Consider the following 26484-nt stretch of genomic DNA (forward strand, 5'->3'; position numbering starts at 1 on the left):
AGGATAAAGAAAATCTGGTAGATTTTTACATTGGAATACTACTCAGTGTTTAGAAATAAAAACATGAAATTTGCACATAAATAGAACTAGAAAAATCTTCCTGGTGAGGTAACCCATATCCCCAAATACAAATATGGTATATATTCACTTATATATGAATATTAGCTGTTAATTCAATGATAACCAAGCTACAATCCATAGAATTCCAGAGGTTCTGTATAGAATAAAGGGCAGGGCTAGGGAATAGACAGTTTTCCCTAGGAAAAGAGAAATAGAAAAGATAGGTATTGTTGGATTAGAGGGGGTGGGGCTGGAATGGGAGGAACAAGTGGGAAGTGGGAGGTAAAAGGGAATATGGGGATAGTTAAAATTAAGTGGCATTGAGGAATAATATGGAAACAATACAGTAGCAGTTTCCTAAAATAAATACATACATGAGGGCACTCTAAATGACTGCACTAAAATGGAGGACATGAGAGTTCTAACCAGACATCATTTACAATGCATTTGCAGTTATACTACGCATATTAGGCATTATTATGACCTAGTTATTGTTTACGCATTTGCAGTTATAATGAGAGATAGTTAAATCATGTTAGATATTATTATGACCAGATTACTGTTCTCATTTGGACATAAAGGGATATGATTGTGTGTCAAATTGACAAGGGGTGGACTGTGGTGGCCATTCTTGGTTGTCAACATGACTATACCTGGAATAAACAACAATAAGGAAAGGGAGGGCATGCCCAATCTGTATCTTGAGGCTAAAAGACAAATGCTTTTGATCTAGATCTTGAGATGGGATAACACACAATTTTGATCCAGATCAACACATGCCTTTAATCCAGATATTGAGGCATAGTGGCCATTCATATAAAGATCTATAATAAAAAGTAATTAAAGAAAAGCTTTGGTCCAGGCATGATGGTATATGCCTCTAATCCCAACACTCAGGAGACAGAGGAATGCAGATCTCTGAGTTCAGGGCCAGCCTGGTCTAAATAGCAAGTTCCAGAACAGCCAAGTTACTGAAACAGAAAGCCAGTGAAGATGTAACTGAACAAGAGGGTTACATTCCAGGTCCAGCAAGCAGCAGAACATGTCAGCCTCAGCCACATGGTTATGGCTTTAGAATCATGGATGGACCATAGAAAGCTGCCTGACGCCATGCATTTGTCAGGACTGTCCCTGCATGTTGGCCTAGAAATACCATTGTATGAGGCAGCCAGGGTTGTGCCTTTTGCTGCCAGCCAGACTGGGTTATGTGTAAGAGTCACCCAGGTGGTACTGGTTTTGAAGGCATAAGGGGGTCATGAAGAACAGCTAAGGCTTGGCACTATGAGAGGCCAATAGGAGCCATTAGTGAAGGTGCAGCCTCAATGGCAGTTGAAGGCCCAGGATTGAAGGAGTAATGCAGAGAAGTTGAGACTTGGCACCCTAAAGACAGCCTGTGAAGGGCTATTGGTGAAAGTGCAGCCCACATGCAGCAGAAGACCTCAGCGTTTCAGATGCCAGTACCACAGGATGACCACCAAGAGCAGCAGCAGCAAAAGCTGTGTTCACAAGCTATGCAGATGAAGTCTTGGAAACTCCAAGAGTTCAGAGACGCCAGAGCTGTGGGATACCTGCTGAGGAAATGGAACCAGCCCAAGAGAAAAGAGTGTGGCTGTCAACAAAGCCGAAGGCGGAGATGTGAAGAACATTGCCATCAGACATGGAGATGCAGAGTTTGGAGTTTGCCCAGCTGGTTTTCAGTCTTGCTTTGGTATGTGACCTGCTTTCTTATTTTGATATTATAGGAGATTACAGTTAAGAAACTGCATGATCTCAGAAGGGACTTTGAACTTCTAAACATTGATGAGACTATGATATGAGGACTTTTGAAGTTGGACTAAATGCATTTCTGCATTATGTTATTGCTATAAGCCTATGGAGGCCAGGGAGTGAAATGTGGTGGTGTGAATAGTTATGGCCCCTATAGACTCATATGTTTAAATGGCCTGGCCCATATGGACTAGCACTACTAGGAGATATGGCCTACTTGGAGTAAGCGTGGTGTTTTTAGAGGAAGTGTGTCACTATAGAGGTGGGCTTTGAGATACACACACACACACACACACACACACACACACACACACACACACACACACCAAACTCAAGCTCAAGGGAACTTTGGAGGTTCCTTGTTTCATAATGTCATAATATCATGTCAGCGCTTTTTTACTTTTTTTAATCTTTTTATTTGCATTTTCTTTCTATCACTTTTTACCCTACAGGTTCTTTGCATATATTATGGCTTCAAGTTGAGTGTTTTTATGGATTTCTGAATGTGCAAACAAGTGGGTCTCTGTGGCTGTATGTTTCTTGGACTCTTTTCCTTCTGTTTGGTTTATCATATTCTGATGTTGGGTCTTTGTGTGTGTGTGTGTGTGTGTGTGTGTGTGTGTGTGTGTGTGTGTGTGTGTGTGTGTGTAGCAATTTACCTATCAAAAGAAAGCATATATATGCTTTATTATCAGATAGATAGATAGATAGATAGATAGATAGATAGATAGATAGATAGATAGATAGATAGACAGACAGACAGACAGACGGACAGACGGACAGATATTATCCCTTAGAAGCCTGTTTGTTTTCTAATGAGAGATAAAAAGAAGGTAAAACTGGACAGGAGGGAGGGACTGGTAGTAGAGCAAGGAGAACTATGATCAGGCTATATTGTGTAAGGAAAAAAATCTATTTTCAATAGAAGGGCAAAAAGCAGAAGGAGGAAGAGGGAAAGGAGACAAGAGAGGAGCAAGAGAACTAACAGAAGACCAACCTTGAGGTCAACCAGAGCATAACCTCAATCTACAGCTTCTGATCTTGTATTCCTTCCTACCTTCTTCATACCTTTTTCATTTCCTTAGCCTGAGAGCAACATACATGTATCTTATACATCTCATCTATTACTAAAAAAGCATGTTCAAATCCAAATTCAGCAGATAATTAAATCCTACTTTAAAGTTCTATGGTGACTAACCTTCTAGAAAGAGGAAGCAGGAGGTGGAGCCACGTGCACATCTCCTTACACATTGCTTCTCCATGGGGAAAGCTCTATGACAGGCGCTCAAGAGATGCTGACACACCTACAGTCCTATTTCTCATAAGCATGTCCTACTACTTTGAAACGTTACAAGCTACTTATTTTCCTTTTTAAAGAGCAACAATAAAACGTTTAAATAATTTATCAGTTCTGAAATATGCTTTTTCCATATTTTAAAAATCCTGAGTAGACACGAGAACTCACATCTGTAATCTTTACCGCTGATGAGTGGAAGCAGGCTAATCAAAGTTCCAGCTAGTTTTGGCTACCTGAAACTTAGTCTCAAAAATAGGGTGAGTGGGGAAAAATGAAAGGAATGTTCTAGATCACCAGGTATGCTATCCTCTCACGGGTTCCTATAAGCTCTGTCACTACAAGCTGTTGCTATTCCTTAGTACAAGATGTTCTCATTTGTCGTCCATTAAGCACTATGTGAAAACTGGACATGTTCATTTTGTTTGCGATTTACATTCTGTTCAAAGGACTGCTGTCATACAGGATTGAAGCTGAAAATGATTGTAAACCTAAGGCACAGACCGGGGAGTAAATTTATTGCCAGTAAAGCAAACAATTATCAATGAAGGAACATACCCACCTCCTTATTTTCCTATAAAGAAACAGCCATATATTACGTGAAGTGAAAATGCTTTTATCATTCTTCAACTGGTATTATTTTTGTTTCCAGTAATAGTATTAAATGACAGTGTATTTCACAAAAGAGGTGACAGTCGATAGAACATAAACAGTAAACTCAGATGTACACTGGGGACCTCTGTGTCGAATGACTCTACAACTCACAGTAATGTCCAGTTATTCTTGTGGTGTTATTAACAACTAACAAATACAACTCCAAGTCTGGACAAGAACCAAGGTGACTGTTCTGCTCCTTGCCCTGTGTTGCAGAGTCCCACGAATCTAGAACATTTGTAGAGTTTGCAAGAGTAGTTCCTGTCACATACACACCCCTACTCATTCCTCCCCACCCAATGATGAGAACAAGATGCTGGAGTATATTCCTCGGGATAATGACCAAATTGCCTGTCTGGCCTTGGGAGAGCCCTATCCAGACCATAACTAACTATCTTTTCTCTGCTTTTCAATTATCACTTTCCAAGATATATAAACCCAAAACACTGGCCAGGTCTCTGGATTCTCTACAATAGCCCAAGGCACAAGTCTCTTTTATCCTGGACAAACAATTGCGAAATTCTGTGTTACCCTTTCCTAGGACTTGGACATCCAACCCTGCCGTGTGTTTCTATCCTCAGCCTCATCCCAACAGCCCCAGGAAAAATAAGAATGAAGCAAACACAGTCCTACAGGAAGGAGGAGCAGGAAATCTGTCCTGTCATCCTCCAGTTCTGGCATTTAATCTTTTAACTTGCTGCATATCCACATTCAGCTGCAACTATGGATGCCATGAAGGGAAGCAAATGCTGCGGGAGACACAAAGTGGAGGGCTAGAGCAAAGGGAGCTTTAGAGACCTTAAGGGCGCAATGCTGCCACTGCATTCTCCTTAGCAAGATCAAAGCCATGAAGCATGTGTGCATTCTGCCTTCCATGTCACGAGCTTCAGACAGGGCTCGGTTGGTGAGCAGCTAACTGAAAGAGGACAATCTCCTCCACAAAGTGACAGTTAGGCAGACTCTCAAGACAGGTCCAAGTATCCAGGTGTGAAGATAACACCAAGACAGTGAACTAACTCAGTGAAGGAGACATTAGCTAAAGCCAAAGCTAACATAATACACGACCTTGAGAATAATGTGGGAAAGTAAAATGGAGCAGTGTTCCAGACCAGCGCATTCACGTAATTTTCTAAAGACGGGACTATATATACATTAGCTAATTTCTGATACTGTACAGCAAGACTTTTATGTCCGACAAAGACCAAATTGAAAATTAATGCATTATTATATTTTGTTTTTCCATTCAAAATAAAAGACAAAAAGAATTTTTGTAGTTATATCGGGATGTTTTTATTATTAATTTGTATATCAGCTTTGCCTAATAGCCTAATAACTTACAAAGATTATTTTTCCTTCTGATACAAAGGAAGGAGATAGGTTAGATGGAAGCCACAAACAGCAGGTCAGAAAACACAAGTCTGAAATAACAGACATTTCAGTAAAAATAGTAAGAAGCAACAAGTATTAGAAGAGTGCCAATAGTTAATATCTAAAAGAATAAAAGAAGAGACGAGTGAAAGGAAGAAAACAGCTAGGAGGATCAGGGAAATGACTCAGCGGGTTAAGTCTGCCAACCTAAGCCTGATCCCTGTTCCCTATAGTGGGATGAGAGAAGTCACTCCTGTGGTTGTCCTCTGACCTCTACACATGCAGTGGGGCACACACATGTGACCCCCATACATACAATAAAATTACTGTAATTCTATAAAATTTTTAAAGAAGGAAATCATTGGACAAAAGGTGGTCATGCGGTGGGCACAACAATTACATACATAAAACGCACAGTGCAATACTCAGTATGAAGCAGAAAGGATCTATGTAGAGTTTCAGAGAAAACTCAGAGTAGATACAGATGGAGAAGTTAACAGGCATAGACAATAAGCTCAAGTCATGAGGATGGCAGAGACATCAAATCAGAAAGAGAAAGCAGACAGAGAAATGAAGAGAACCCAACCCAGGGCTGTTTTCAAGAGGAAGAAAATCCAATGAGGATGGCTGAGACGAAGCAGGTCAAAGAAGAAAAGAAGTCAGACAATGGTGAGAGCACCACACTCTATGCCACAATGGGCAATGCCTGTATTCTACATGTGTTGGACAGAAAATGTCCATAAGAGTCACACGTTCTGTTCTGAAGAACTGGGCTTGTTAACTGCAGCAAGCATGAAAGAAAGATAAAAACTAGAAACGAAAAATGAAGAGGAAGGAAGAACAAGAACAAGAATGAGAAGGACGAGGAGGAAGGAAGAGGAGGAAAGGAGAATGGGAGGAGGAGCAGCAGCAGCAGTAGGAGACAGTGAACCACCTGATGAAGCCCTTGAGGATCCAGTAGAAGGTGACTAGGGAACATGGGGGAAACCATAACAGCTGGACTGGTGGGTATTGGTTGGAGCATGTGTGGGTGGAGAAGGTCTCAGGCAGAGAATCTCCTGGGTGGGCTCCTCCTGGGTATTCAGTGGCATAAACTGTAATTGGATCTTTTGTTTTGAGAAGGTGCTTAGGAATTATTCACCTCCCAGCCATGTGCAAATATATACGGTTTTTATTTTTGCTCTATTTACTCTTTTGCATCCTCAAGGACATAATATCTTACTTTTGGGCTGTTCTACCATTCTCCCTTTCATTTTCTCACAGGTCTAGAGGACCATCCCATTCCAGGTGAAGGGATCTTGTAGGACACTCTAAGGTAAACACACTTGGGTCTGAAGTGGGGGAAGGCACAGCCTGGACTACAGGAACAGCATGTCAGTGAGTTCAAACAGCTTATGACTATTTACTAATACATTGTATATTACAGTAGGTCACAGGATGAGAAAGCGAGAAGCATAGGCAAGCTACTGTCCTAGACAACAAGAGCCAATGTGGTCAGAAACTGAAGAGGCAAAGGAAAGAAAGCAAGATGTATCTATGCTGCATGGATGGGGTAAGCCTGGATGGATACATGGGAAGAGTGAACCAGCATTGGCCTTGTCTACTGGTAGCATCACCACACAAAGAGAAAGAGCTTCGAGTAAATGTGGTACCTGTATTATAAAAATCTGGAAACAGACTATTACTCTCCACATTAAATTGTTCCACTCCTATTTCTCATACCTATAGCACACAGACACACACACACACACACACACACACACACACACACACACACACAATGTGCTCATACACACAGACATATATACCACTTCGCACATGTTCATTCTATTTCAATCATTACTACACGATAAACTCTCTTAATATGCATACAAAAGGGGTTCTACACTTTATTAAAAGGATAGTTAGCGGAAATGTCATCAGATATAGAGTCTGAAGCACCATGTGAGTTTTATGTCCATATTTTACTCAAGATACTACATGATAATTTTTGAAATGCCTCACTACTCTGACATCACTTGTGATGTGAATATGATTATGGTGGGTCGTTAGATAATATATAATCAGTTGTAGCTAATATCAGAGTTGTAACAATAAAGTTTGTAAAACATTTATAATAAGAAACCAAACAATCTTTTTTTTTTTTTTCTTCTTTTTTTTGGAGCTGGGGACCGAACCCAGGGCCTTGCGGTTGCTAGGCAAGTGCTCTACCACTGAGCTAAATCCCCAACCCGAAACCAAACAATCTTTAAAACCTTCCAATGATATTTTTCATGAATCAATGCACTCATGAATGTTTCCCCCAAATACTGATTTTAATCATTATGTGACTAACAGAGCTGTACTCATGAAAAATGGCCATGAAAGCTGCAAATACCTGAGGTACTCACAGCTGTGGAGTAGGGGTTATGGGCTCCAGTATTTTCAGCCCAGCAGCCACATCCATAAAGAGCAGCCTATGAAAACAGAAAATAGATGTATATAATACTTCCTATTACATGTAATTACCAGTTTTCAATACAAGATAAAAGTCACAGCCTATCTAATACAACACAGTTTATTAACAAAACACAAAATAGACAACAAAACAAAATAGAAAGTGTCATAGTGAAACCTATCAAACTACATGCTAATTAAAATAAAAATACAAGAGCCCCTGTCTTAATAAAACAAGGTGGACTAAAAACAAAGGGAAGGCTGAAGAACCACACAGGAGTTGTTTCTTGTGCACACACATGTACACATGCGCGCGCGCGCGCGCGCGCACACACACACACACACACACACACACACAGAGAGACAGAGAGAGAGAGAGCTTTCACAGAGAGAAATAGAAAACATAAAGTAAAAAATAGTTTATAATAGCAGAAGTTGCATAACAACTTTGCAAGCAATAGATTCAAAACTCTCAAGGATGTATCATCTCTTTCTAAATATGCAATAATAATACATTACTGTTAACCATACACTCACTCTGCCATGTCAAAGATACCAGAACTTATTCTTCCTACCTAACTGTATCTTGTACTAGTCTCTCTCTGTTCCCTTCACTCTATTCTCCCCTAGCAACATTTAAGAGCTAGCAACATTTAATAAATCAATATATACTTGAGTCAAACCATATTATGCCTCATAAATATATATAGGCATTATATGTCATTCGAAAAATTAATGGGGCTGAGGAAACAGCTCAGTGGATAGAGCACTTTCCCTGCAAGCAGAAGGACCAGAATTTGGATCCCAAAACCAACATAAAAGTCAGGAAGGCATGGCAGCCACCTGTAATCCCAGAACTAGATGGTCAGAAACAGAATGCCAAGGACAGGCTGGCTAGCCTGACAAACCAGAAGCAGGAAGCCGGGAGTGCAGGTCTCTGACATCAGTTACTACACGAGTATGCTCATTTTATAGAAAACAATAGTCCTGAGACAGTGTATATCTATCACATATATAAAATATTTTTACTATAGAACACCTCTAATACAGTTTTACTACTAAAAAAGGTAGGGAGCTTTTAAACATTTTTTAAAGGCTTGTTTGAAATGGCTGTGTTTTACTCAATGAGTTGAATAGTGGAGACACAAAGTCTATATTATTACTGCATTGTTTGTTACTGTCCCATTCTAGATAATTTCAGATGGTTAAGAAGGAAGATGGTTTAAGGCCATGGTATTAAGAGTAAATATTATGAAAGGAGTTTTCTTAAAGAGAAGAAAACAAGGATAAGTAGTATTGTGCATGCTTTCTTAAGAAAGCATCTTCTCTGACTTTCTGAAAGGTGCCGTCACCTTTAAACCAAAAACAGAAAACAAAACACTAAGGTTTTGGATGATCAGGGCAGGACATGGCATGGGGAAGTGTCCGGAATTCTCGGTGAAGGATGGTGGTTTCTTCCACACATTCGCTTGTATTTTGGTTTCCTCAGCTTTGTCCCAGGAGGGCTGGTTGAATGGCTTATCATAAGCTCCTGCTGGCTCTATTATGAACTCCATGTATTAAATCAATTCTAAAGTCTTTCTGTTCTGAGATTGACCCAGAAGTGCTAGGAGGAAAACAAAGCATGTTTTTAACATAGTATTTTCAAAAGTAAGAAAAGATTTCCTACTCTGGGCCATATTGGTTGTTGGTTTTACTTTGGAAAGAGTTATTGTTTTAGGATTTTTTTTCCCAGACAGAATCTCCTATAACCCAACCTGTCCTCAAACTCAGAATGAAGCTGAACTTGAACCTTGAACTGCTGATCGTGCTGCATCTGCCGGGGCAAGTGTGCAGTATCACACTCAGAGACTGCTGCAGTGAGGTAAAAGGTGGGGATGTCGACTGTGGTTCCCATGGATATGGGAGATTTCATTCTGACAGTCTCTGATTCCTACTCAAAGGTGGTTGGAGGAAAGCTTTGGTGTTGAAGTGAAAAGAGAAACAGAATAGCTACTGTGAACCATTTAAGACTTTAGAAGGGAATTAAGGTTTGTCTAGAGAGTAGAATCAGGACTATAGATGAAGCTATAATAAATAGATATCTGCACCATTAAATGCAGAACTTTGTAAGACTCACATCAGATCTGTGATAAGAAAGGCTCGACAGTATAAGGTGTTCCTGTTTAAGGCATGAGTTCTCATAATAGAAACAGATGGTTGCTTCACGGACATTCCTACTTGGTAGAGGATTAGAGTGATTGGGGTCTAAGAACATTAAATAAAAGATCATAGAATGGCACAAAACCTTGACATTTTATCTGCCAGTGTATAGCCAATGGCAGCTGTGGCTATTATTACAGGGAAGTATGGTGAGCACAGCAAGGTACGAACTATAGCATTTCATCTTCCAGAACTTGGGAACTAGGAAAATCTATTAATTATTTTCTCATATACCATCTATAAACCATAATGTTTACACACTAAAGCAAGTATATTCTAGTTCAAATTAAATTTTACAATCTGCTTTCTATTAAATATCTAGAGCAGGTAAGGTAATTTTCACATAGAGTGCATTCGAGCACTGAACTGTGTCTCACTTCTGCATGTTTACTTAGCCTTTGGGAGGACATGGTTTTGTGCTTCAGTTTTCCTTCTCTCCACTTGATGCTTCAGATCTCCAAATTCATGATGTCTCTTTGACCCAGCAATTTAATACAACTAAGCAACTGTGTTTTCCTCTGCAAGGACTTTGACTCCTCTACTCCGCATATTTGTATGGCTTTTTAGCTTTCACAATTGTGTATTTTTAAACAAGCCAAGTGATGCCGATCAATGTATAAATTTCATAGAAGTTCCCTTTGTGGTGGCAGCATGGCTTCAGGAGTTCTGGATAGATGTTAGCATCCTGCTAACATCAGCCAAACCTTAATTCTGCTGCTGTTATTATCTGACTACCCCAGTCAAACAAAAAGCAGAGAAAGTGGGGGGATTACAAAGTAATAGAGGCAACTGTTAGCGCCTTCCTATCATCTCTACCAAGACATCCAAACCCGACTAAGACAGCTTGGCTTCTTACTCTAAACTTGACAAATATACAGTTCCATAACGTGGGGAAATGTGACTGAACAAAGGCTTTCATAGTGAGTGAAAAGTACTAACATAGGAAATACTCGCTCCCCATAAATTGTCTATATGATAGGTGAAAAGGAACAGGAAATCAGTTACTGTTACCATCCACACCCCCTAGTATAAGACTGTAAGAAACCTCCACATCAAGGGATGACTGGAGAATATCACTGGGAGCTTTGCAAAGATGTCTCCCACAAATCAGTCTGCTCCAGGCAATCACTAACAACCATGAACAAAGCAACAGTGACACTGACTGTGCTTCAAAGGTGAGAGAGATACAACTAGTGAGTTTTATTTCAAATGTAAGAGAAGATCCAGATGCTGAGTCTTAAATAAAATCTTCACCCCTCTTTAAAAGACTACAGCAGAGTGTCCTGATTCACAAATATTTACTAAGGCCATAAGAAATGTACAAAATCAGGTCACAATACCCACTGCCCTTAGTATAGCAAAGTCAATATTAGGTTTCATTTTGAATACAGCAGATTGAAGGTGGTGAAGGCATATTGAAAAAAGTTCTGCCAGAGAACAAAAAATAAGTAGGCATCACATCACTTAGAGCCTCTTCATCACTAGCTACAGGGATGACTGGAAATCTTTACTACACTGAGAAATGGCTACAGTCAGAGGAGAGACATAGAATGCCAAAATGTCACTGTGACACGAATGAAGGGAATAAAAAGTGTTACTCTAAAACAGTGTAAACACTTAAAAAGCAACGGGCAATGGGCATGGAACACTTACTCCTACAGAGTGGTATTCACTAAGAAAGATAGAAATCATACATATTTATTGGATGTCTACTGCAAACACAGGCCGGTGCCACCTAGGCTGCTGAAGAGTGAGGGCACAGATTACTGGTTATAAAAATCAGCAAGAGCCTGTCACTGTGAGATGGTGCTTTAAAGAAATAAAATTGAAAAGGAATTTTGTTCTTGATCTATAAAAAAAAAAATGTTCAAGAACAAGGATTTTGATTTTTTCCAAGGGAAAAATGTGCCTTGTAGTTTAAAAGTCGTGCTTTGAAAAGACCTGATTTTGTTTTAAAAGGGGTTTAAGAAACCCACAAATCCTTACCTGCCCAACTCTCCCTGGATGTTTCAAGGCCAAGCCTCCACTGGAGACAGCAGCAGCAACATTCCCTTCATGATCGACGACCACAGCACCCACTGTGTCCAAAGTGCCCGAGTCATTTTCCTATGGAACAAAGGGATATGAGTGTTTACCAGGCCTGGTGTGACCACACGGGGGTTAGTATTCACCCGGTGTGAGACACCAGACATTACTTCACAGAGTGCACAGATCTGATGTGAGACATCGGACATGACCGTACAATGGTTAGTGTTCACCAGACTTGGTGTGAGACATCGGACATGATTACACAGAGTGCACAGGATTTAGTAGGCCTGGTATAATTATAACTCAAAAATATCTGAACTACTCCTTAAGTGCAACATTTATAACTCCTCATTTTTTATTATTTTGTTATTTTTCTCTTAATCTCAATAATTAAAGGACTAAAAATTTGTATGTGAAAAGATCTGTGATCTAAGTGAGCCAAGAAATGCTACCATTCATGTTTTTAAACACAATTCCATGCAGACTTCCAAGAGTGAGGGACCCATTCAGAGGAGAAGAGAATGGCATTTGCCATCCTGGAGTGCAAGACACTGTCACCTTCTCATCAATCCCTTGTTTAACTCTGTGACATAGTCTCCTTTCTGTTGTTATTAATATGCATGGCAACTGGTGACAGAAAACTGTTGTCACTAACTAGAAGGTATCTATGTCTGTGCCTTCTCCCCAGTCCCACATATTAAAGGATTTAAAGTGATAAGCAAATGTCTCCTACCACAAGGGTTTTCTGGACATCAGTGCCACAAAGACAAACTACTGGGTAAGAGCAGAGTGAAAGGCGGCCGGGAGAATCCATCACCATATACTAGAAAGAAAAGGGTGTAGCTTGTTAGGCCAAGAGCAGTCCTGCTGAGGACGAGGTTTTCAAACTGCCAAACCCCGGGCACGAATGAAAGAACCAGGCACAACCCCAGCATCACAAGGGTAGGTAGCTACCGCACCACTGTGGCTAGATATTCAGAGGACTGAGCAAAACGTACGTGTATTGAGGGACCCTAAAAGGTAAAGAAATGTATAAAGGTATTGACTCTGGCAGAAAAGGTTCGTGGGGATGAAGTAAGTGTTGCAGTCCCTAATCTCACATGGAGCCACACTGGAAGGAAAGGCAGCCAGTGGAATCACAGACTATCATCCCAGAAGGCTACAGTTCTGTTCACATAACTTCCAGGGACAGTGTCAGGCTCAAGTCCCTGTGTTGTCACTTCACTTAGCATCTACTTATGCTCTGAGTATATCTGCACTCCCTGTGTGCACAACAAGCCGGATAGTGATTAATTACAGTTTGTGCTACCCTAGTGTCTGAGCAAGTCTTCCTCCTTTTCTTCAGAACTGGCTTCATGTGATGTCAAAGGCTGCCACTAAGGAAAGATTTAGCAGGAATGGCCTTGCTCCTCAGCAGCATGCATCTTCTTTGATGGGTAAGACTGAGAATCAAAGTATAGAAATGCACCAAAATGTACTTGAAAAGCAAGGTCTGATAACATTGCACGGGGCTATCATCGGCACCAAACAAAACAACGGGAGCTTTTAAGGTGAATGTGTTGAGTATTATAAATCACGTTCCATTTTTTAATCTTAGTAACCTCAGTTACAAAAGTATCAAATTACAAGTTTTGTCTTCCCAAGCTTTAATGCACAAACAAATCAGAGAGAATCTATTTACGTGAAAATTCCTTATTTTTCTTCATTTTAAATAAACTGCAATGCTGATGCAGCCTCAGCATCCTACATGATATATTTTTACAGGGGAAGCGACAAAAACAGAATGTCACACAGTTTATCTGCAGTAAGTGTCCTAGCATTTCAACTGGGATACTGTAAACTAAAAGAACTTTTCTGCCTAACCAAAACATTATAGAAAGATCTAGAAGCCAGTGTCAGTAGAGCAGGGTTATGCAGATGGATTTACTGTAATGTGGTTTTAAAAATAAAAAATGCAGAAAAGAGGATTCTGTTCTAAATTAAGCTCTATATTCCTAAGAGTCTACAACACCTGCAAAAATCAGAACTACTTCATAAATACTTCAAAACCATTCCACAGACTTCATATACTACAAGGCAAATTTTAAGATAATGAAGTAATATTTAAAGACTTTTATGAAGTGTAGATAAATTGAATTAAAGACAAATATTGGTATTTTTGGCATAATAATCTCACAGAGCTCATTTGTATGGGAATGAAATCTTGGGTTAAAGCACACAATCACGGTTACTATACAGACTTACCATTACACTCTTACACCCCATAAATACTTAAAAATACATGGACCACAGATACACATGCACCTATTGTCCTTGACTGAAGTAGGTTATTTATGTTACTTTTCTGATAAAATTGTAACTAGAAAACAACTATGTATACTATAGGTTTTTGGTTGCTTTTTTTTTTTTAAGAATAAAAACATACATATGAATTTGTCAGACAGCACACCAGTATTATGGAAAAGATTGAAGTCAACTTTCTAATAGTGATTTTTTTCTGTGCTCTAAGATGGAGACAGATTTTATACAGTTATTACAAGAATGAATGGAAGTGACATCTGTGAACTGCTCTAAAGGTCATAAATCTCTTAAGGGTTCAAAACAAAAAGATTTTTCACCAGAAAATTCTACCTCTAGGTTCTTTAATTCTGAAACATCTAAAAGATGTTGCTAATCTATCACTTGTCTCATTACCATTAAAACCGTCTTTCATTTATACAAAGTAACTTAAAGATCAACCAGCTAGCTCTCACAATAAGTCTTTAACCCAAAGAAGTTAAAGAAGAAGGCTCAAGTGAGGATACTTCAATCCCACTAAGAAATGGAAACAAAATAATCATGGAAGACAGAGGGAGGGAGGAACCTGGGTGGGAGAAGGGCAGACAAGGGAAATAGGAGGGCAGGATCAAGCATGAGGAGAGACAGGAGAAAGTTCCAGACGGCCAGGAGAATGAGTGGAAATATGCAGCTGCTAAGGTGGGGGGATTCTCTAGACACTGCCAGAGACACAGGATGAAGGAGGCCCCCAGGAGTCAATGTATGTGACTTAGCTGAAATGCCCAACAGTGGGGATTTGGAACCGGAAGAGACCACCTCTAGTAGCCAGACAGGACCCCCAATGGGGGATGGGGATACCAACCTACCTACCAAACTTGACCCAAAATTGGACCTGTCTAAAAGAAACATAAGGACAAAGATGAAGCAGAGACTGAAGGAACGGCTCATCAGTGACTGTCCCATTTTGAGACCCATCCCATGGGCAGGTACCAATCCCACACAGTATTAGTGATCTATGTTGTATTTGCAGACAGCAGCCTAGCATAGCTGCCCTCTGAGAGGCTCTACCCAGCAGCTAACTGAGACAGATGCAGACACTGAAAGCTAAACATTGGATGGAGGCCAGTGACCCATATGGAAGAGTTAAGGAAAGGACTGAAGGCCCTCAAGCAGATGGCAACCCCACAGGAAGACCAACAGTGTCAACTAACCGGGACCCCTGGAAGCTCCCAGAGACTGGGCCATGAACCACAAAGCATACACAGGCTCATCTGAGGACCCGGGTACATATGCAGCAGAGGGCTGCCTTGTCCCCTCAGTGGGAGAGGATGCACCTAATCCTGCAGAGACTTGATACATCAGGGTGGGGGATACACGAGGGAGGGCGGCAGCTCTCTCAGAGTCGAACAGCAGGGGAGATGGGAGGAAGAACTTTAAGAGAGGGTCTGGGGGGAGAGACAGCATTTCCAATGTAATTAATTACCTAAAAAAATAAATCCTAAGCATGTGAATGTATCTGGGAGTCAGTATGCCATGGAATTATCCTATTAGTAAAGATCAAGGTTATAGTCAATCAAGGCAACAATTAGAATACACTAAACTCTCTCAATGTCTGTTTAGACCTCGAGCAGCATCATAGCTGGTAAAGATTCCTCTTCCAAAAGGAAAAGTCTCTGTGCCCCACAGGACAATTCAGCAACACCATCATCAGGCTTCCTTATTTTATTAGGTTTACTTATATGGATGAGCATTTTGCCTGCACACACGTATGTGTACCATGTGTGCTTAGTTCTCAGAGTTCAGAAGTCACTGGATACCTTGGAATTGGAGTTACCAATGGTTTAAGTTACCATGAGAGTACTGGAAACTAAACTTGGGTCCTCTAAAAAGGCAAAAGAAAAAAGAAACTGCCCTCACCTGCTGAGCCCTCACCACCATTAGCTGCACCTTCTTCTGAGTATTTGGAGGAAAAGAGAAAGATGGCTCTGGTCACAGGGAGACCTAAGTCTCATTCAGTGTTTGTCTCCAGCAAACACCTCTAGCAGTGACCGCTGTAAGTTCATGTGAGCAGAGTCTTAATTACCCACCTTCACATACAGAGACTGGACAGAACCAAAGAAAATGCAGACACAGGAATGTTCAATCATTTTCCCCTTCTCTCTGCAGAACCTTCCTCAGGGCTGGGTATAGCCCAGTGCAACAGTATATAATCAGCATGCTCAAGACATTAGGTTTGATTCCAAAACATGAAAAGGAAGGGGGAAGGGGAGGGAAGGGGGGGGAGGGGAGGGAGAGGGAGAGGGGAGAGGGAGAGGGAGGGAGAGGAGAGGGAGAGGGAGAGGAGGGAGAGGGAAGAAAAGAAACCATCTTCTGCTGCCAAAACTAAATAAATTATAGACAAGGTCTCTGGTGCTAAGTAATCCACTCTTCCCTTTAACTGAGATGTATTACATTTTCCTACAGGACCGTCTAAATTCATATAAACATTTAGGACCCAAATCAAAGCCTTACAATATATAAAAGCTATTTATTTCCTAAATTATTAAACAAATGTTGGAATTTTTCAACTGAAAATGTATTAGATTATGTGTGCTTTAAGGAGATGTCATATTACATGGATTACAGTGGCAACTATAAATCCATGACACAGAGAAGCCCCACAAGAGTGTCCTGAGAATTACAATTCGCCAAAGTGCAAAGGACAATGGTTCCCAAAAGGTAGGCTCTCTCTCTACACATTCTGGAATTGGAAACTAAGAACTAGGTAAGAAGCTACTAAGTAACTGATGACAGTTGTAGAGATGTGGTCTCTGGGAGGTCCCTCATGCTTCAATGGATGGTCACACACACACACACACACACACACACACACACACACACACACACACAAATGGGAAGCACAAACTGGACTCAGTGGGTTATAAACAGACACATGGACATACAGACACACAGAGACCTTAGGTTGAGGAGACAGATCCAGAGTTATATGCAGGACTAGGGGCTGGAGTAAATATGATAAAAATATGTTGTATGTATGTATGAAGTTATCAAAAATAATATATTTTAAAAAGTAAAAAGAAACTCCTTTAAAAATTTTACATATGTACATAAATATTTCAGGAAGTGTAGACAGCTGTAGATTTCCTTGTGACATGTTTGAAAGGTTTCATGTGCTAGTTATCACTATGGATTCCCTCCTAATCCTTCCCTTTCCATAAGATATCCATTTAACCCTTCATGTTCCAGTATTCTCACTATAATCCTTTATACTGTTACATTCTAGCTGTCCTTTCTTGAAAGCCCACAGTCCCATGGCCCTTACTAACCTTCCTGACCTCTGTGGGAGTTCCAAACAGAATATATATATATCTGAAGATTCAAAGCCACCATCCACAAATGAGAAAAAGATGCAAGATCTGTCTTTCTGGGTCTGGGCTATCTCACTGAAAATGGTCATTTTGATATTCATCTATTTACCTGGGACTTTCATAGTTTCACTTTTCTAAACAGCTGAATAATATACCCACTGTGTCAGTGTTCGACATTTACACTCTCCATTCATCAGCTGATAGACATCTATATTGCTTCTCTTCCTCCATTATTGTGAATAGAACAGTAATGAACATGAACAAGTGGGTGGGGCAAAATGATCTCCCTACTAGGCACTACAGGTGAACAAATAAAAAGCCTACAACCAGGAATGGTTACCATTTTTGAAGCTGTTGAAACTATTTTGAAACTGTCCCATCGTTTAAACACTGCAGGCTATGGCCAATGTGTTGGTTATTTGCAGACCCTATTGCTGAACACACTACATATCTGAGTCATAGAATATGGAGAAATCAGCCTTTCCTGACCTGGAAACTCATCACTATCAACTAGCTTTCATAGTGCTGCACAGTGCTTCCGACACTATCAGAGAAGAAAGGTAAGTATCAATCTTACCAAGCTGTGAACCCTGCAAGCTACAATAATGACTGGCCTGAAAATAGTGGCACGGATACCATGACAGTAACCAACCACCTTCTCATTGAATTTAAGGTCTGCTCCACAAGTTGAAACCCACGCCTGGGGTACCATTATCAAAGCTGAGGTTACAGAGTTTAGACTGGTCATAGGCTGTAGAGAAGAACCTACCATTGTTATTTTGCTAAATAAATACAATGTTAATTAACTGACTCCTAATTGCTTATCTTTATATCCATATATTAGTAAATATTAGAAACTTCTGTCTGCAGTAGATGGTCAACATAGACACCACTAACTGGTCAAGATACAGAAAATGAGAGACTATGAAATGCTCAGAACTAAATGAGACCTAGATAACAATCCTCCAACCAGAACTCAGGAGTCACTTCCCAAGAGGGGGTGGAAGGACTGTAAGAGCCAGAGATAGTGGAGTACTACAAGGAAATAAGAGTGCACAAATGGACTGCAGCCACTGGAATAGCATGCACATGACCTGAACAAGCTCAGACCAGGCAGAATCCCATAGAGAAGGAAGGTGGTCAGGAATTCCCCACTCCTCACTGACGGGCTACTCGCAAGCCATAGCTGCTGGGAGAATGTTGGTTTTCTTTAAGGGTATGGCCCCTAATAAGTGAACCACATCCCAGTGGACAGCCACATAACCAAGACTAAATGGGTGGCATAAATTGAGACTGATAGGCCAAAACAAAACAAACAACCCACAATGTTGGTATGAGAGGAAAGGGGAGAGTGGATAGGGAAGAAGTAGGGAAAGTGGTGGATATGATAAAAAAAATATTGCCTGAAATTTTCAAAGTAATAGAAATAAAATGTCTAAAAGTTGAAAAGTAGAAAGGGCAATGGTCTTAAATGGTGTTTAGAAAACAAAAAAATCTTCCAAGCCAGATGATGGTAACACATGCCTTTACTCCCAGCACTCGGAGGCAGAGGCAGGCAGATCTATGTGACTTCAAGGTAAGGCTGATCAAGACAGCAAGTTTCACAACAGCCAAAGTTAGACAGAGAAACTCTGTCTGGAAAACAAGCAAACAAATCCTTCAAATAATGAATCCTGTGGGGTTTTTTTTTTTCCTCTGTAAAATAAAGCAATTTAAGAGCCAGTGTGGAAGTCAAAGGAAAATGCTTAGGATGGTTTCTCCCCTGCCAGCTTGTAGAATTCAGAATTAAACTCAAGGAGTCAGGCCTGGACACAAGCTCCTCTCTATGCGCAGCTTTTTCTCTCCCCAAAAGTTAATTAATGCAACTTTAAATCACTTTAGTCTTATGCATATGTTATTGAACAATACTTAACATCTGTGCACAGCAAGCCATTGGGAAGCATTAGACCTAAGATGTTGAGAGCTGAAACATTATCTCTGTGATAATTTTTTCAAGCTCTGGAGGATAATAGAAATTAGATCATAAATTACACTTAGAAACACAACCAAAGGACTGTAAGCACGGTGCTGAATATGGCGGCACCATAATTGCAGCACTCAGTAGGCTGCGGAAGGAAGACCGCAGTTTGAACACGGCCTGGTGGCACAGAAAGACTCTGTCCTACAGAACCAAAGAAATGAGTTTAAACATTTAATAATAAACACATCCAATTTGACTTCTTTCTTGTGTAGAATAAATGCTAACCACACTTCTAATTCTAAATCAAATTCTAAAATCCTATAAGAGGTATAACACTAGCATGACTCAGCTAAACGCTTAAGGATTTATCACAGAGAAATCAAAGCAGTATCACAAAAACTTGCCAAGGAAATTCAGACTGTTCATATTTATAAGAACTAAAAGCTGGAAAGGACTCAAATGTCAATCAACAGAATAACATGCAGACAAATTATGATGTCATCAATAGCAGAGGACTGCTTGGCAATTAAATGGAATATAGCACACAACAATGTGTTTCAGGCAAAGACAGTATGAGGAGAAAGATACAACACAGTGACGATGTTTCCACTTGTATCAAGTTTTGAAACAAGTGAAAATATAAGGAAAGCAATTGAGAAGTGCCTTAAGTCAAAGGGTCAGTGTCTAAGAAGATGAGGAAATGTTAATAAGTAATGGAAATATTATTTATGGGTTACAAGATTATACACATGTCAAAATTCATCGAATTTTATACCTTAGATGTATGATCTTAAAAATAAATAAAATTTTTCGATTTTTTCTATTTTCATGTGTTTAAACACAGTAACACATTTTTTAGCAATTGTAAGCAAAATAGGAAAGGTACCATGGAAATTTTTAGAAATAAAGGAGATACAGATAAAACACCATCTAATCTCCGTCAAACTCAGAATAATGGGGAGATATATATATATAGTATAATATATAATAAAGCAGAAAATTAATTAGAAAATGAATTAAATGGTCCAGAACTAACGATGGAACAAAGAATCCAAAAGCTGGAGAACTTGTCAAAAGGGGACAGGAATGGGGATAGGGGGAGGGAAACCGCTTATAATGAAATGATAAATTCCCAAAAGCTAATTTGACAGAAGATCATGGTTGGCATGGTATCTTCCCCCCAAAAGATACAAGTCTAAATAGATAATCAATTAAATTATATGTTAAAAACAAAGTTAAATAAATGTGCTTGTAAATACATAAACAGGAGACCTTCCTTTAAAGAAACCCTGAGTAGTCATTCCCTATAAAACTGCAGTCTGTCTTGACTGTTCATGCGTCCTGCCTACCATACACTCACACATGTATCATTAGACTGTCTTTGTTCTACTTAATTTTTTTCTATGAAATAATATCATCATCTAAAATACTAACTTTATTTAAACTGTTATTGTTTTCAAATTATTTAAACTATTTTTAATTTAAACTATTTCTTTCAATTTATATTTGTGTGTGTGTGTGTGTGTGTGTGTGTGTGTGTGTGTGTGTGTGTGTGTGTTGCCTGCGAGAATGCCTGTGTGCCATGGGCACACCTGGTGCCTGTAAAGGCCAGATGAGAAAGTCAGCTCCCCAAGGGCTGAAGTCACAAGATGCTTGCAAGCTGCCATGTGTGTGCTTAGAATCAATTCATGTCATCTGGGGGCCACCAATGTTCTTAAAGTCTGCTGAGCCATCTCTGCAGCCTGAAAACTGTCTATCTCTACCACAGCACTATAAGCCTTAAGGGGACAGGGACTTTTGCGTATTTCATTATCGTATGTCAACACTCAAAATACAAGCTGATATCTATCTCTAAGGTACAAATGAATGAATGAATGAATGAATGAATGAATGAATGAATCATACACTTCAAAAGAGCTGGGCATAATATGGCCCAATGGTAGAGCATATGCCTAGCATGAATGAAGTCTTAGGTCTTAATCCCCAGTATAGCACCCACTAGAGAAAAAAAGAAAAACAAAAAAAACAAAAGAAAAATCCAAAGGCTGTTATGAATATAGAAACATGGAAGTAAGTCAAAGGGCAAATCTACATCTGCAATAAAAACAATATTGTCTTTAAAAAATATTTTATTAATAATGTTTAACTGCTTTTGTTTTTAAAATCTTCCTTTTTGAGTTTTTAACTTTAATTTTGTTTGCAGTGATAATTTCTGAACCAAGGCCTCCACATGCTATGCATGTGTTCCACCGCTATACTCGGCCCCCAGCCCTGGCTCTATGTTAGTTCTAAGTAACATATTTAAAGCACAAAAGTTACAGACAAGTTAAAAATAAAAGACCAGATAGGAGATTTAGATCCATTATGCAAATAGCAACCTAAACAATGAAGGTATGTTAATATCATGCATTTCATACAAAAAGCATTAACAGAAACAAAAAGAATGATAAATGTTCAACATTCTGCTTCATTGAGAAAAGTCTAAATTCATATTACTTAAAAGACGTATGTGAGGTTGCTTTAAACGAATGTAAAGTAAAAATCACAAAGAAAATAATCAGCAAACTGTAATGAGCTATTTCAAAACATTTCTTCCCATCATAAGTAGATAAAGTAAGAAAAAAAATCGGTTAAAAAACCAGCCATGGACAATACATTACAGCTGGAGTGACAGGTGTGCATATGCTGTTCTCAGCAACTAAGCAGCAAACACTACGTAAAAGCACACAGGAATGTTTATAAGTTATCATACATTAGGCTATAAATCACAACAAATTTCAAGAAACAACATCAAAAAGAATACACGCTGACTATAAAACACAGGAATCAATAAAATTTGAAAATTAAAAATAAAACACTTCTGGAGAATTTGTGGCTCAAATAAAACTAAATGGAAACAAAGCCCCACGAGTAATAACACAACACTTTCACAAATGTGGGGTATAAGAGAAACAGTGCTTGGAAGGAAATTTACATATAAAAAAAGCTGATTTTGGAAAACCATTGTCCAATTAAAGAAGTCAGAAAGAGAGCAGGTTAATCACAGTATCTAGAAAAACACTGCAGGTAAGATGAAAAATTGGTTCTGAGTGGGGAAAATTGTTAAGCAAACTGAATGAATTCAATCTGATATACAACCACTGATATCTCAGCAAAAGACCATCCCCCTGTGGGTTTCTCCACCCCCACCCCCATCTTAAAATCCTGCAGCCTCAAAATACTCCAGAAAAAGGTTTCCTGAGTCATTTCCCAGAGACTTCTCTGCCTTTGAATTCCCTGAACACAATGCTCTTTCCACTGTAAAAACACTATGCACTGGTTTGTTCTAGGCGGCTTGAGGCTCCTCTGTAGAGAACAAATACCATGAACCAGTAACGCCTACTTTGGACTCTCTGAAAGAGAATCTTGCTCAAGGTGCACACAAGACGTCAGCTCATCATGGCGGAAGCTGCTCTCCTGCTGGGGATCTAGTTCCATTCCTGATTGCGATCTTTAGATCTTCTCTAGAGCGATGCTTTTGCACACCATCTCCATGAGGCCTGCCCATACAGGTCACTGCTATGGGTCCACGGCTGCCTCCACACTCCAGTCCAGACCGTTTCTCACACAGGGTGACTACTTCAGGGAGGTTTACATGCCCATTAGTCTACTGTTCAAAATAAACCTCTAAAGATTTACCCATCATACACTGCACCTCTCACTCTATCTACAAAGAAACACGTCTTGATTTTGACCATACAGTCTTACATTCAATGCCTTATTTGCCAGATTTACTGCCCCTGAAGTCATCTGACACTGTATCATACTCTTCTTACTTTTGACTTAGTTCTCTTCACTCCAAAGTTTCCTATTTCCTAAAAGCTTTAATAAGTGATACTTATCCCAAAGTTTTGCTTCAACTGTTTTCTCCCCTGGACAAAGTGACAAAAGCGCTATAATCAAACCAACGTCTGAAAACCGCCCACAAGGAGGCATTTCATAGGGGCACTACTTCATGACAGCGACAGTACCACATGTTAATGGGATATGAATTCAGTACCTGGGACGATTAAAAGACACATAAATAAGCAAGCTAAAACATTGTTAATTAAATAGATGGCAACAAACTCTTTATAAGAGCAGGCAACATTTTTCAATTTAGTTGTCCAATTTAGCTCTTTCCAGGAACACCTGGCCAAAGCCTGGGACATAGGCTTTCTTTCATTTTGGGCTTACCCTCACTTTCTCTGGATAAAATTACACTTTTAAATGCCAGAACTCCACTGGCCTTTGAACTGAGTCTTAAAGCAGTGGGGAATACCAGATAAAGGACTAGAATGTAACACAGACAATCTGGATCTTATTCCTGCCAGAGAAACACTCTAACAATTAGGATGGGCCACTTAACCGGGATTTAAATGGGACCCTCTCCATATTGAAGAAGAATAATTAATACTGACTTAATAAAACACTATTAAGTTGCTTTATATGCCATGAGATTTTATAAGCAGAGCACTATCTGTTTGACCAGTTAATTATGAGTATAGCCACAAAAACAAAAGTTATTCAAACTCAAAAATGTAACTAAATGTTAGAAATGATCAAGAACGTGAAAGGTTCATATGCTCGTTCTCCTTTGTTCTCTAGTAGGTTGAAATCTTATTAGAAAACAGATAAGTCAAAGAGCTAAAGAAATGGGCAAGGAGCATTGTATATTTTAGGACATTAATAATATGCCCTAGAGTATCAAATACCATTCAATTAACCTCAATGATGTTTTCAGAGGCTTACGACACTCAAAAGTCTACATTTGACACAAATAGTTCCTAGGATGATCCCCATTCACACACACTTCCAATCATTCAACTCGTTTGGTCCCAGGTACAGTTAGAACAAATAAAAGTAGAGTTTGGGGTAGGGAAAACACCTCTGGATGTGCACTTAATTTCTCTAGGGCCTTTAATTTTTGTTAAATCCTGCAGACAATTTAATTAGGTAGGTCAACTCACATTCCCTACTGGAGACAAACTGTAAACAGCAGTTGGGCTGACACAGCATTTTGTTACAATAAAATGGAGCAGCACTGCCGATCAGCCCTTTACTTCTTACGTGTGCAGATCCTATGCTTCAGCCAAGCTCACCTATTTGTAGGCTGCTGGCCCTAATCCCTCTACATAAGCCTGCCGAGGAAGTCAGCAGCGCTCAGGAGACTTCTCCATCCAGCCCCATAGCTCTCACTGGTCTTGGCACACAGCAAGTGATAGGCTTTCCCTTTACTGCTTAATGCCACAGAGCCACGTATATAAAGGCAGATCCTAAGCACCAAATGCATTCTTCACTAACTACAACCTGTTTTTAAAACTCTACAAGAATATTCAGCAATAAGAGTGAAAATAAAAGGAAACCTAAAGATCACATAACACCAAATGCTCAAGGCCTGTGCATTTGTCAGTATAACCTCCTGGTGAAACTCTCACAGAGACAGACTAACAGCAAACAAATGAAGCAGCACTATTGTGCTGTAAGGGGCTAAGGATTCCATGGACCTCCACACTTCTTCACAGAAAAGGTGACGGTGCTTACAAAACTAAAATGCTATCACTATACTCCAAAGAAAAGAACATTTACAAACTTGTAATTTGCAATAATGCTCAGTCAATTATAAACACCTATGGTTACAAGGTAATCCACATTTTTATTCTATAAAGCCTTTGCCCACACTTGCAAAGTCACACATCAAAATAAACATGTGCCAAGAAATGAATGGGCATTCTTCATGTGTTGAGGTTAGTCCTGTCCTAGGATGGGGACAAGGCCTGGAAGAACATTTGTAAAGCAGGCGTTTTCACCCTGTGTGACAGGAGAGGTACTTGCTCATGTTTCTCTGGGTGGGCACGCCCCCTTGTGGACACTTCCGTACTTACCTTTTCAGGAGTCTCAGTATTTCCTGGTCCTTGTTTCCCTTTCCTGCTTATGTATCTTAATAGCTACAATACTGAAGAATAACAATATTATTTAATATTTCAACTAACCTAACTTCTACTTTTTGTTGTAAATTCCTACATACAAGTTTATTATCAAAAACTTAAGCATGGATTTTGACCCAGCATATATTTAAACCATCTCACAAAACCAAACTTTGTTGAGTCTACGAGATGAATAAAATAACGTTTTTTCTTTGAAAATAATATCAGAATCAGTTTTAGATTAGTACTAACTTAAATAAACGACACTCTTTATGAACTATAGAAAGGATAAGACTAGGGTTGGGGATTTAGCTCAGGGGTAGAGCGCTTGCCTAGCAAGCGCAAGGCCCTGGGTTCGGTCCCCAGCCCCGAAAAAAAAAAAAAAAAAAAAAAAAAAAAAAGAAAGGATAAGACTAAACATCTGTCCATTCATGAGCTAACACAAATAACAAGCATACACAGCAATCTGAAAGTGGCAAAGGTAAAGCGTAAACAATATAGCATGAAAAGTACTTCACGCTTGATTCACCTACTAAGTAGAGGGGAAATGTATTTTGATCTCAGTGGAATTGGAGCTAGTCCTTAAAGTAGGACCAGAATTAAAGCCTTCGGAGGCAGAGAAATAGCTGTTACGTTGTTACCAATTATTACTCCATAAATACTGAAGCATGAACAAAAACAGAATTGAGACTAACAAATTCATAAGTAAAAAAGCTAAATAGAAAACGACACCTTCTAAGCCTCTCCACGTTTAAAGTTCCGCTGAGACGTGTGCTGTCATCCTCAAAGCACGCCTCCACGTGTGAGGTGGAGCTTCTCTCGGGCTCACTTAGTGTTTAACTTCAATACAGGAATTTACTTCTGACCTTGTTGTTTAGGTGTTTAAATGCCTCCTACACCTACATAAATATTTCTTTTCCTACACTTCGGAAAGTTTCTGCTGTAATTTTATTGAGTCTATTTTCTATGTCTTGAGCATGGAATTCTGCTACATCATGATTCACAGATTTTTCTGGTCTTTTCATAGTACTCTAAGTCTAGAGCTCTGTCTTAATAATTTATAGGATCAAAAAAATAATTTATAGGGTCATTCTTGATTGTTTACTTATTAAAATGACATTTATT

The 26484-nt window shown here is 39.5% G+C and overlaps 1 protein-coding gene across 2 annotated transcripts in view; it reads right to left on the minus strand.

The window, feature by feature from the left end:
* Tasp1 (taspase 1) overlaps nt 1-26484 on the minus strand; it is a 227889-nt gene that overhangs the window by 109059 nt on the left and 92346 nt on the right. The window contains exons 9-10 of one of the 2 annotated variants that reach the window (XM_032904306.1): nt 11768-11887; nt 7521-7599 (exon numbers count right to left, since the gene is read on the minus strand). In XM_032904306.1, coding sequence (XP_032760197.1) covers nt 7521-7599; nt 11768-11887 — 199 coding nt within the window. The remainder of the gene's footprint in view (nt 1-7520; nt 7600-11767; nt 11888-26484) is intronic. The other variant, XM_032904304.1, reaches the window with a different exon arrangement.

This window comes from Rattus rattus, chromosome 5, assembly GCF_011064425.1.
Source record: "Rattus rattus isolate New Zealand chromosome 5, Rrattus_CSIRO_v1, whole genome shotgun sequence".
Classification (NCBI taxonomy): domain Eukaryota; kingdom Metazoa; phylum Chordata; class Mammalia; order Rodentia; family Muridae; genus Rattus; species Rattus rattus.